Source organism: Desmodus rotundus, chromosome 8 (assembly GCF_022682495.2).
Source record: "Desmodus rotundus isolate HL8 chromosome 8, HLdesRot8A.1, whole genome shotgun sequence".
In the NCBI taxonomy this organism is placed as follows: domain Eukaryota; kingdom Metazoa; phylum Chordata; class Mammalia; order Chiroptera; family Phyllostomidae; genus Desmodus; species Desmodus rotundus.
Genome location: NC_071394.1, coordinates 86532149 through 86543884, shown reverse-complemented (window position 1 = coordinate 86543884; position 11736 = coordinate 86532149). Strand labels below are relative to the sequence as shown.

The following is an 11736-nucleotide window of genomic DNA, read 5'->3' as shown; positions in this document are numbered from 1 at the left end:
GCCATGATGTGGAGAGTTTGACAAATCTTTAAAAATAAAGGTAATGACTTAAAACAACAAAAGGTTTCCTAGTTGGAGAAGTGAGATGAATTATTCAGGTGGCAAGCAAGTGTGTGGTAATCATTTTGTAAGACATCCTTGAGTAAGATAATGAAGACTGGCTTCAGAGAACTGATTATTAAATTTCCCGCTAGATTGTAAATGTATATAAAAGATTTTTGTGAGAAAGTTTAGGAATTTTCAAGGATAATTTTGACTTGTGCTGAATAACTTGCAATGTCACTAAAATTTGAAGCCAGATCTAGTTATATCAGACTTAAGAAAACAGATCACAGAATTCTAAGATTGATACAGTGCCAATGTTGAGAATTTCTTTACAAGAAGTTCAAAGAGCCCACGTGTTTTTCTTTTCCCCTTTGACCTCTAAAATAACATTTCTAGAGATAGAAGACTTGTTAAATTACTCACCTGAAGATAGTGCTCCTTTTGGAGTTGTTAGACTCAAATAAATATGATGGTTTTTAAAAACCTGTTTAAGATATGTAGGAGTACCTCAGATGCTAAGATTTTTTTTCTTTTTGTATGAGTATTTCCTATATACTGATGAAAGCAATTGGTTGTAATCTATGAGCTTTTGTCTTTGTTTCTGGTAAGAAACAAGAGCAAACAGTAACATTGTGAGGTATATTACCATTGTATTCTGTCAAACTATTTAAAATTATGTCCTGCAGTTATTTCACATAACAAAATGTTGCATTTCAGGACAATTAGAGTAGAATACCTTCTTCTCTGTTTGTTAGAGCATATTAAATTCATAAATTAAAGCAACAACAAATTTTTATGGTACTCTTTCTTTATTTTTGGCTTTCTTATAATTCAAGGACTTAATCTGGACACAATATATTTTTCTGATTGAAATGTCTTTAATTCCTAAAAGAAATGTCATAGATTGTCATAAGGCTATAGTAGCAGAAATGGAAAAGAAGAATGATATCCTAGAGAGAGACATTATTATTCAGCAGAGAAAATTGGTCTCTTACCCTCCTGGCTCTGGTCGAAAGGCAATATTTTTTGTATTTTGAAGCCAAATGTAAAACAATATTCGTCTATTTTAAATTATCAATAGAACTCCTTTCAAAATCTAAGTGAGACTATATTAGGATAGAACTTTGGAAATCCTGTTAATTGTTTTAGAGAAAGAATTTTCTATTTTTCATCAGAAAATTCCCTTTCCTTATACAGGGCAGGGCAAAAGTAGGATTACAGTTGTAAAGAACATGTTGTACATATACTGATGGATGTTTAGGTTGCTTCCAAAGCTTGGCTATTATAAATAATCCAGCAGGGAACATAGGGATGCATATATCTTTTTGAATTAGTGTTTTGGATTTCTTTGTATAAATACCCAGAAGTGGAATTCTAGGTCATAAGGTAGTTCTGTTTTTAATTTTTTGAGGAACCTCCATACTTTTCCATAGTGACTGCACCAATTTGCAATTTTATTAACTGTACATGAGGGTTCCCTTTTCCCAACATCCTAACAAACATTTGTTGTTTGTTGATTCATGAATGATAGGCATTCTGACAGGTGTGAATTTCAAAGTTTTTAATCTTAAAAGTATTCTGAAACTATTTGATAAGACTAGAGTATACCAGTTATTCCACATTTACTCTTGTGAACCTTTTATTGAATCCATTTAAGAAGTGTGATTTTTCATATTTTCTTTTTAGAAATTTCCCAATTCTTTGAATTTCTCATATTCCCCAAACTACATGTTTAAATGTATATGGAATCAATACAGAATGCACTTACATTCATTTGTATGATGTTTATTCTGCTTATGAAAGCAGGTGACTTAGAAATCATGTTTGATTTTCATTTAACATTTTACATGTGAGAACAATTGGAAAAATTCTTAGCAATTCTTATTTGTCATGATTAGGGTGAGGAACATGACAGATGGGCAATACATTTTGATTCATTAAAGAGTTATCCTGGGTCTCAGTCTCAACTGTCCTCTCGGTCATCACACAAACAACCAGAGTACTTCAGTGTCTCTCCGGACACTCAGGAGCTGGCTGATATCAGCAGTGTTTATACACCTACAACCGGAAGCCAGATCGAACCTTCAGAAGAGGAGCATATAGCAAAACCTGTTAGAGGTGTGACGATGGCTAACAGTCAAAAAACAAAGTAAGTGCATACTTCAGTATTTATTGATGTTTTAAAAAGTCTGTGTTCTTTATTAGTACTGTTATTACTTTTATAATATATCTTAACTGATTTCAGGTTTGGTATTTTTCTTTAGGGTAGAAATAATTAGACCTGGCTGATATAGCTCAGTGGATTGAATGCTGGCCTGAGAATCAAAAGGTCGCTGGTTCGATTCCCAGTAGGGGCACATGCCTGGGTTGCAGGCCAGGTCCCCAGTTGGGGGCACATGAGAAGCAACCACACATTGATATTTCACTCCCTCCCTTCCCCTCTCTCTAAAAATAAATAAGTAAAATCTTTAAAAAAAAAAAAAACAGCTGCAGATTGATAGTTGCAGGATAGTCATGGAGATGTGGAGAAAATTAAGTCATTTAATTTTTATTAAAAAAAATAAAGTAGAAGTAATTAGTAGATATATCCCAAACAAAAATGATTTAGTACCTCGTTAAACACATACTTTGGTGGCTTTAAATAGTTAATGTATCTCTTTTGCAGCTTCCTTCGTTCGATGACTGCTCTCTTGGACCCAGCTCAGATTGAGGAACGAGATAGGCGGCGACAAAAGCAGTTAGAACATCAGGTATTATTGCATTGTAAAGTATTGCTCTTTGCCTTATTTATGGGCAGTAGACACCTAAGTAAATATAAATAAAATTTCATTGTGAACTTACATCATAGGCCTTGTTCAGTCCCTTGATGAATCTAATTCGTACTGTAACTGGCATTATATTAAAGTTATCCTCATGCTGAGAATCAGACAGTATCATATAGTACAGCCACCTGCCTTTGAGAAGAGATTTTTTTTTTTATACTGAAGGGAAGGGAGGAAGAAAGAGAGGGAGAGTAATGTCAATGTATGGTTGCCTCTCTTGCATCCACACTGGGGACTTGGCCTGCAATGCAGGCATGTGCCCTGACTGGGAATCAAACCAGCAACATCTTGGTTCACAGTCCCACGCTCAATCCACTGAGCCACACCAGCCAGGGCGACATTTTTAATGTATAGGTTGTATATATGAAATGGCACTAAATCTTCAGTTAGTATTGGATACTTCGTTCATTAGTTTAGTTCTGAATTCTGTCACAATAAGAATTACTTTCTGTATACTGATAAATTTATTTTAGAAACACCAAAAGCATCCAGGGATATATTTTTTCTTTTTTTTTTTATTGTTGTTCAAGTAGTTGTCTCCATATTCCCTCTACCACTCCCCCCACCCCAGCCATCCCCACTTCCTACCCTTGATCCTACCCCCCTTTGGCTTTGTCCATGTGTCCTTTATACATGTTCCTTGACGACTCTTCCCCCATTTCCCCCATTACCTCCACCCACTTCCCTTCTGTCTACTGTCAGTTTGTTCTTTATTTCAATGTCTCTGTTTATATTTTGCTTGCTTATTTATTTTGTTGATTAGGTTCCACTTATAGGTGAGATCATTTGGTATTTGTCTTTCACTGCCTGGCTTATTTCACTCAGCATAATGCTCTCTAGTTCCATCCATGCTGTCCCAAAGGGTAGGAGCTCCTTCTTTCTTTCTGCTGCATAGCATTCCATTGTGTAAATGTACCACAGTTTTTTGATCTACTCATTTACTGAGGGCAGTTAGGTTGTTTCCAGCTCTCAGCTATTGTAAACTGTGCCGCTCTGAACATAGGGGTGCATAGGTTCTTTTGGATTGGTGTTTCAGGGTTCTTAGGGTATAATCCCAGCAGTGGAACTGGTGGGTCAAAAGGCAGTTCCATTTTTAGTTTTCTGAGGAAATTCCATACTGTTTTCCTCAGTGGCTGTACCAGTCTGCATTCCCACCAACAGTGCACAAGGGTTCCCTTTTCTCCACAACCTTTCCAGTACTTGTTGTTTGTTGGTTTGTTTATGATGGCCATTCTGACCAGTGTGAAGTGGTATCTCCTTGTGGTTTTAATTTGCATCTCTCTGATGGCTAGTAATGCTGAGCATCCTTTCCCTCTGTATCTCCTCCTTGGAGAAGTGTCTGTTCAAGTCTTTTGCCCATTTTTTAATTGGGTTGTTTGTCTTCCTGGAGTGGAGTCATGTGTGCTCTTTATATATTTTGGAGATCAAACCTTTGTCTGAGGTATCATTTGCAAATATATATTCCCATACAGTTGGTTCCCTTTTCATTTTGCTGCTGTTTTCTTCAGCCGTGTAGAACCTTTTTATTTTGAAGTCCCATTTGTTTATTCTTTCCTTTATGTCCCTGGCTCTAGGGGACATATCTGTGAAAATATTGCAGTGTGGAATATCTGAGATTTTCCTCCCTATGTTCTCCTCTATGGTGTCGTGACTCATATTTAAGTCTTTTATCCATCTTGATTTTATTTTTGTATGTGGTGTCCGTTGGTGGTTCAGTTTCATTTTTTTGCATGTAGCTGTCCAGATCTCCCAACACCATTTGTTGAAAAGGCTATTTTGACTCCATTTTATGCTTCTGCCCCCTTTGTCAAATATCAATTGACCATAGAGCCTTGGGTTTATTTCTGGGCTCTGTTCTGTTACATTGGTCTATGTGTCTGTTCTTATGCCAGTACCAGGCTGTTTTGATTACTGTGACCTTGTAATATAGTTTGATGTCAGGTATTGTGATCCCTCCTACTTTGTTTTTCTTTCTCAAAATTGCTGCAGCTATTTGGGGTTGTTTATACTTCCATATAAGTTTTTGAAATGTTTATTCTGCATCTGTGAAATATGTCGTTGGTATTTTAATAGGGATTGCATTCAATCTATGCATTGCTTTGGGTAGTATGGACATTTTGATGATGTTGATTCTTCCAATCCATGAGCATGGTATATGCTTCCATTTGTTTGTGTCTTCCTTAATTTCTTTCTTCAGTGTTGTATAGTTTTCTGAGAACAGGTCTTTTACCTCCTTGGTTAGGTTTATTCCTAGGTACTTTATTTTTCTTGTTGCTATATCAAATGGGATTTTTTTTCCTGATTTGTGTTTGTGATATTTTGTTGGTGTGCAAAAATGCCTTTGTTTTCTGAATATTGACTTTGTATCCTGTTGTTTTGCCCATTTCACTTATTTGGTCGAGTACATTTTTGGTAGAGTATAGGATTTTCTATCTGGAAACAATGACAGTTTCACTTCCTCCTTTCCAATTTGGATGTCTTTTATTTCTTTTTATTGTCTGATTGCTGTGGCTAGGACTTCTGATACTGTGTTGAATAGGAGTGGTGAAAGTGATCATCCTCACTCATTCCTGATCTTAGTGGGAAAGCTTTTAGTTTTTGCCCATTGAGTATGATGTTTGCTGTAGGTTTCTCATATATGGCCTTTATTATGTTGAGGTGTGCTCCCTCTACTCCCATTTTGTGTTTTTATCATAAATGGGTGCTGTACCTTATCAAATGCTTTTTCTGCATCTATTGATATGATCGTGACTTTTGCCTTTCCTTTTGTTTATATGGTGTATTATGTTTATTGATTTGTGAATATTGTAGCGTCCTTGCATCCCTGGGATGAGTCCCACTTGATCATGGTGTATGATCTTTTTAATGTATTGCAGGATGCAGTTTTCCAATATTTTGTTTAGGATTTTTGTGTCTATGTTCACCAGCATTATTGGCTTGTAGTTTTCTTTCTTTGTAGTGTCTTTATCTGGTTTTGGGATTAGGGTGATGCTGGCTTCAGAAAAAGAATTTGGGGATCTTCCTTCTTCTTGGATCTTTTGGAAAAGTCCGTTAAAGATGGGGTTAGCACTTCCTTAAATGCTGTGTAACATTCTCCTGTGAAACTGTCTAGTTCAGGGCTTTTGTGTGCTGGGAGTTTTTTGATTACTGCTTTGATTTTTGTTATTGGTCTGTTTAGGCTTTCTGTTTATTCTTCATTCAGTTTTGGAAGATTATACTTTTCTAGAACTTTGTCCATTCCACCCAGGTTTTCAAATGTCTTGGCATATAGTTGTTTGTAGTAATTTCTTACAGTCCTTTGTATTTCTGTGGTATTGGTTATAATCTCTCCTGTTTCATTTCTGATTTTGTTTATTTGGGTCCTCTTTTTTTCTTGATGAGTCTGCTTAAAGGCTTGTTGATTCTGTTTATCTTTTCAAAGAACCACCTCCTGTATTTATTAATCCTTTGAATTGTTCTTTTAATCTCTATGTCGTTTAACTCTGCTCTGATCTTGGTTATTTCCTTCCTTCTACTCACTGTGGGCTTTGTTTGTTGTTGTCCCTCCAGTTCTTGTAGATGTAGGGTTAGGTTATTTATTTGAAATGTTTCTATGTTTTTTTGGTAGGCCTGTATTGCTATGAACTTCCCTCTCAGAATTGGATATTTTTTAAAAATTTTGTGACAATAATTATGTGATTGTTTATGACTAGAAAGCCATCACTGCTCAGGTAGAAGAGAAGCGTAGGAAGAAGCAGTTGCAAGAAGAGCAGAGAAAGAAGGAAGAACAAGAAGAGGAGCTTCGTTTAGCACGGCAACGAGAAGAGATGCAGAAGCAGTATGAAGAAGACATACTTAAGCAAAAACAAAAGGAAGTAAGTATATTCTAATTGTAACATTTTAGAGTAAAAATGGATGTGCTCTTAAAAATTGTAAAGCTCTATGAGGAAACATTAAAGCTTTGCATAAAGAAAGTTGTGAAAGTTAGGGAGGAATTTGGAGGTTTTATTTCAAATGATTATTTCACAAGTGCTATATTGCTTGGGTTTTTTTTTTTCTGCTTAGAAGGAAGTCAGAATAAGTTACAGCACAAAATAGAAGTTATTCATGGTCTTGATTTTGAAATGTTTTCTAAGCAATGATTATTTATATTAATAAATGTTTTAGAAATATTAAGAAAAATGATTGGCCTTTCTCTCTGTATCCTCTTCTGAATAGAAGTATATATTCGCAGAGTGATTGCCTGGGATTGATAATACAATTTGTTACTGTGTTAGAGGTTTCCTCTGTGCTAAATAAAGGTCTTTTAAAAAGAGTAGATGTTTGATTGACTAAGAGCATCCCTACATCCCTAACAGGGGTGTCCAACCTTTTGGCATCTCTGGGCCACGCTGGAAAAAGAGTTGTGTTGGGCCACACATTAAATACATTGTGACATGTAATCACCAAAAAATCTCAAAATATTTTAAGTAAATTTACGATTTTGTGTTGGGCCACATTCATAGCCATCCTGGGCAACATGTGGCCTACAGGCCATGGGTTGGACAGCCCTGCTATAAGAGTTATAGACAGTATAGCTTATGTTGGTGTCAAGCTGAACTGACAAAGAACAACTCATAGTATCATCAGTTGCTGAAGATTCTTGAGGTTTACAAAGTAGACCATAGAGCACTTCCCCTGGAGTCGGGAGGTAAGACCAAGACCTTTCATTTTCTTGCCTTTTCCAGCTGCAACCTTTTCTCCAAAATTAGCTGATGAAGGGGCACATGGTCTGGGTTTTGACTTCATTATATTAAATAGGCTGAGCCAACTACTCCTATGAAATAACTATATACATGAAAAAAACTCAAAAGTATCATTTGTTAAAATTGCAATAAATGGCCACAAACTTTGTGTGTTATCTCTTACTAATCTATTTTTAATCTTAATAGAATTCTGATGGAATGGACCATTGGTTTAGACACTTTGAAAGCTTTATTGGTATAAACTTGAATGTAAAAGTGTTCTTATGTATGTGGTCTAATGGAGCTGTAAAAAAGATTAGACTTCTCTGGTCAAGATGTTGGAGTAGGTAAACACTGTGCTCATCTCCTCCCATGATCACATCCAAATTACAGCTAAACTACACAACAACCATCATCAATAACTGCCTGAAGTCTAGCCGAACAGAAGTCCTATAACTAAGGACATACAGAAGAGGTCAGGTAGAGATTAGTAGGAGGGGCAGAGACATGGAATGGGCTCCTCCCATGCCTAAATTTGGTGGTTAAAAATGGGAAGGATATCTCAGCTGTGGAGGTCCCCCTGAGGAACGAGCATTTCCAGCCCCACACCAGTCTTCCAGCCCACAGTTCCATTGCTGGGAAGAAGTCCCAATAACTTCTGCTGTGAAACCAGTGGAGATTGTAGTCTGAGACAGAGTGAGATGGAGGTCTTCTGGAATTGCAGGGCCCATTCATAGACTTACTCACTGACAGACTCACTCACTCTGATCTCCAGCCTTGGGGCAGCACCTTGAAAAGTACCAGGGTAGAACTGAATTGTCTGGGTTTGGGGCAAGAGCCAGAGGGGCAGCTTTCTCCCAGACAGAAGTTCTGGCAGAAGCCGTTGTTCATTTGTTGTGCCCAACCCATACCCAGCCTACAGGCTTAAACAGATGCCAAATCTGAATCTCCATCAACCTAACACCATTCATGCTGCCTGGTGAGTCTCTGAGACCCCTGTCCCACCCAACTTTTGGGCCCACCCAAGTTGCTTCCAGTGCTATGGCATTTTCCATACAAACAGCCTGTGTTGGCTGTGCTATGGATTTACCAAAAATCTCTCAAGGGTTCACAAACTCCAAACAAGTAGCATCTGGCCTCCAAGTGTTCTATACCTGTTGCGAGGCAGCCCCAAACCCAGCACTAGCAGCAGCCTGCCTCAGTTTGCAGTTTAGTCTCTCCCATGCACCTCCATGCCCAGCACAAGTCGCAGACATCTTACACAGTGTCCCTGGGCAGGGCACAATCACTGGCCTTGGCCTGTACCAGAGGCCCCAGAACCAACAAACCCAGTGGCCAGCTTCAGACCACACCAGAGTACCACTCAACCACCTCCACATACTACGCACCCAAAGGGAAGACTCTGCAGGCACCAGAGCCCTGCTAAAGAGAATCTTGCTTCCTGGGGTCAACACCTGCACAACACTTCCTCTGCTGTGGTCATGGATAGTCCCCACAACCAATCAGTTAGGGTCAGTCCCACCAATTGATGAGCCAACAGCAATGAAGGATCAACTACAACAGGAAAGTGCACCCTACTTACACAGGAGACACACCTGGAGCACCTGGATCAGGTGACCAGATAGAGCCACTGGGCCTTATAGGACACCTACTACATAAGGTCACACTACCAAGACTGGGGGATGTGGCAGCTCTACGTAATACATAGAAACAAATGCAGGGAGGCAGCCAAAATGAGGAGACAAAGAAACATGTCCCAAATGAAAGACCAGAGCAAAACTACAGAAAAAGAACTAAACAAAATGGAGACATGCAATCTATCAGATGCAGAGTCCAAAGCACTGGCTATAAGGATGCTCAATGAAATTCAGGGAAGAGTAGATAATCTCAGTGAGAATTCCAACAAAATGATAGCCAACATAAAAATGGAGATAGGGAATATAAAAAAGAACCATTCAGAAGTGTAGAATAAAATAACTGAAATGAAGAGTATATTAGAGGTAATAACAGTAGATCAGGTGAAGCAAATGAAGCAGAGGATTGAATCTACGATTTGGATGACAAGATAGCAGAAAACATCCGGTCAGAACAGCGTAAAGAAAAAATCCAAAAAAATGAAGCTAGTTGAAGGGGCCTCTGGGACTACTTCAAGTGTACTAAACCTGAATGTTAGGAATACCAAAACGAAAAGAAAGAGCAAGAAATTTAAAACCAATTTGAAGAAATAATGATGGAAAACTTCTTTAACCCGGTGAAGGATGTGGACATAAATGCCTAGGAAGCACAGAGATTCCTAAACAAGAATGAACTCAAAGAAGCCCATACTAAGATACACCATAATTAAAATGTCGAAGGTTAAATACAAAGAGAGTTTTAAAAGCATCAAGACAGAAATTAGTTACCTACAAGGGAACTCCCATGAGCCTATCAGCCGATTTCTCAACAGAAACTTGCAGGCCAGAAGGGATTCAAAATATTCAAAGTGGTGAAAAGCAAGGACCTACAACCAAGAATACTCTAGCAGAGCTATCATTTAGAATCAAAGCTACCCAGCAAAGCTATCATTTAGAATCATAGGACAGATAAGGAGCTTCCCGGACAAGAAAAAGCTAAAGGAGTTCATCATCAAACCAGTATTACAAGAAATGTCCAAGGGACTTCATTAAAAAGAAGGAAAGTACAAATATCAAAAATATGAATAATAAAATGTTCATAACTACATACCTACCAATAATTACTTTAAATGCGAATGGATTAAATGCTCCAATCAAAAGACATAGGGTGGCTGAATGGAAAAGAAAACAAGACCCACACATGTATTACCTACAAGAGACCCACTTCAGATCAAAAGACACAGACTGAAAGTAAATGATAGAAAAAGATATTTCATGCACTAGAAACAACAAAAAAAGCTGGGGTAGCAATACTTGTATCAGACAAAGTAGACTATAAAAGACTGTACCAAGATACAAAGAAGAACTCAGCAATTCCATATCTGGGTATTGATCTGAAGAAACTCCAAACACTAATTGAAAAAGTCCTGTGCATCTCCATGTTCATTGCAGCATTATTTACAGTAGCCAACATGGAAGCAGCCTAGGTGTTCATCAATAGATGAATGTTTAAAAAAGAGGTGGTATGCATATATATACAATGGATCATTACTTAGCCACAAAGAACAGAATCTTGCCATCTGTGATGACATGGATGGACCTAGAGAGAATTATGTTAAATGAAATGAGTCAGAAAAAGAGAAATACCATATGATTTGACTTACATGTGGAATCTGAAAAACAAAATAAACAGACATACAGAACAGAAAGAGATTCAAAGATCCAGAGAACATTTTGATGATTTGTCAGGTGCGGGAGGGTTGGGAGAAAGGGGAAGGGATTAAGATGTGCAAATTGTCAGTTAGAAAAAGAGTCACAGGGATGTAAAGTATAACATAGGGGCTATGGTCAGTAATACTGAAATAACTGTGTGTGGTGTCAGGTGGGTTCTAGATTCATCGGGATGATCACTTTCTAAGTTATATAAATGTGTAATCACTCTGTTTTACCTGAAACATATATAGTATATCAACTGTAATTTAAAAATTAAAAAAATTATTGAAAAAATTAAAATCCTATAAATCAACAACAAAAAGACAGAAACCTAATAAAAGAATAAGCAAAAGACTGGAACAGGTAATTTACAACTTTACAAAAGAAAACAGCCAAATATTTTAAAAGAAGCTTATTCTCATTAGTCATCAGTGAAGCGTAAATTAAAACCACAACGAAATGACATTTTATATCCACGAGATTGGCTTAAATTAAAAAGACTAACATTGCACCCTGGCTGGTGTTGGTCAGTGGATTAAGTGCTGGCCTGCAAAGTGAAAGGTCACCAGTTCGATTCCCAGTCAGGGCACATGCCTGGGTTGCAGGCCAGGTCCCCAGTAGGGGGCACTCGAGAGGCAACCACGTTCTGATGTTTCTCTCTCTCTCTCTCCCTCCCTTCCCCTCTCTCTAAAAATAAATAAAATCCTTTAAAAAGATTTATTCTCATTTAAAATAATAAAAATAAAAAGACTGATATTGCTTTAAAAAAGAGATGTTAAAATGTAAGCTTCAAAAGGGAAGGAATTTGCCATGTTGACTATTCCACTCCCAGTATCTTGA

At 37.6% G+C, this 11736-nt stretch overlaps 1 protein-coding gene across 8 annotated transcripts in view; it reads left to right on the top strand.

Moving 5' to 3' along the window:
• The window catches only part of CCDC66 (coiled-coil domain containing 66), a 62946-nt gene that overhangs the window by 30337 nt on the left and 20873 nt on the right, over positions 1-11736 (top strand). For all 8 annotated transcript variants that reach the window (XM_024556521.3, XM_045192397.2, XM_024556520.3 and 5 more), the window contains 3 exons: positions 1944-2194; positions 2711-2795; positions 6560-6721. In XM_024556521.3, coding sequence (XP_024412289.2) covers positions 1944-2194; positions 2711-2795; positions 6560-6721 — 498 coding nt within the window. The remainder of the gene's footprint in view (positions 1-1943; positions 2195-2710; positions 2796-6559; positions 6722-11736) is intronic.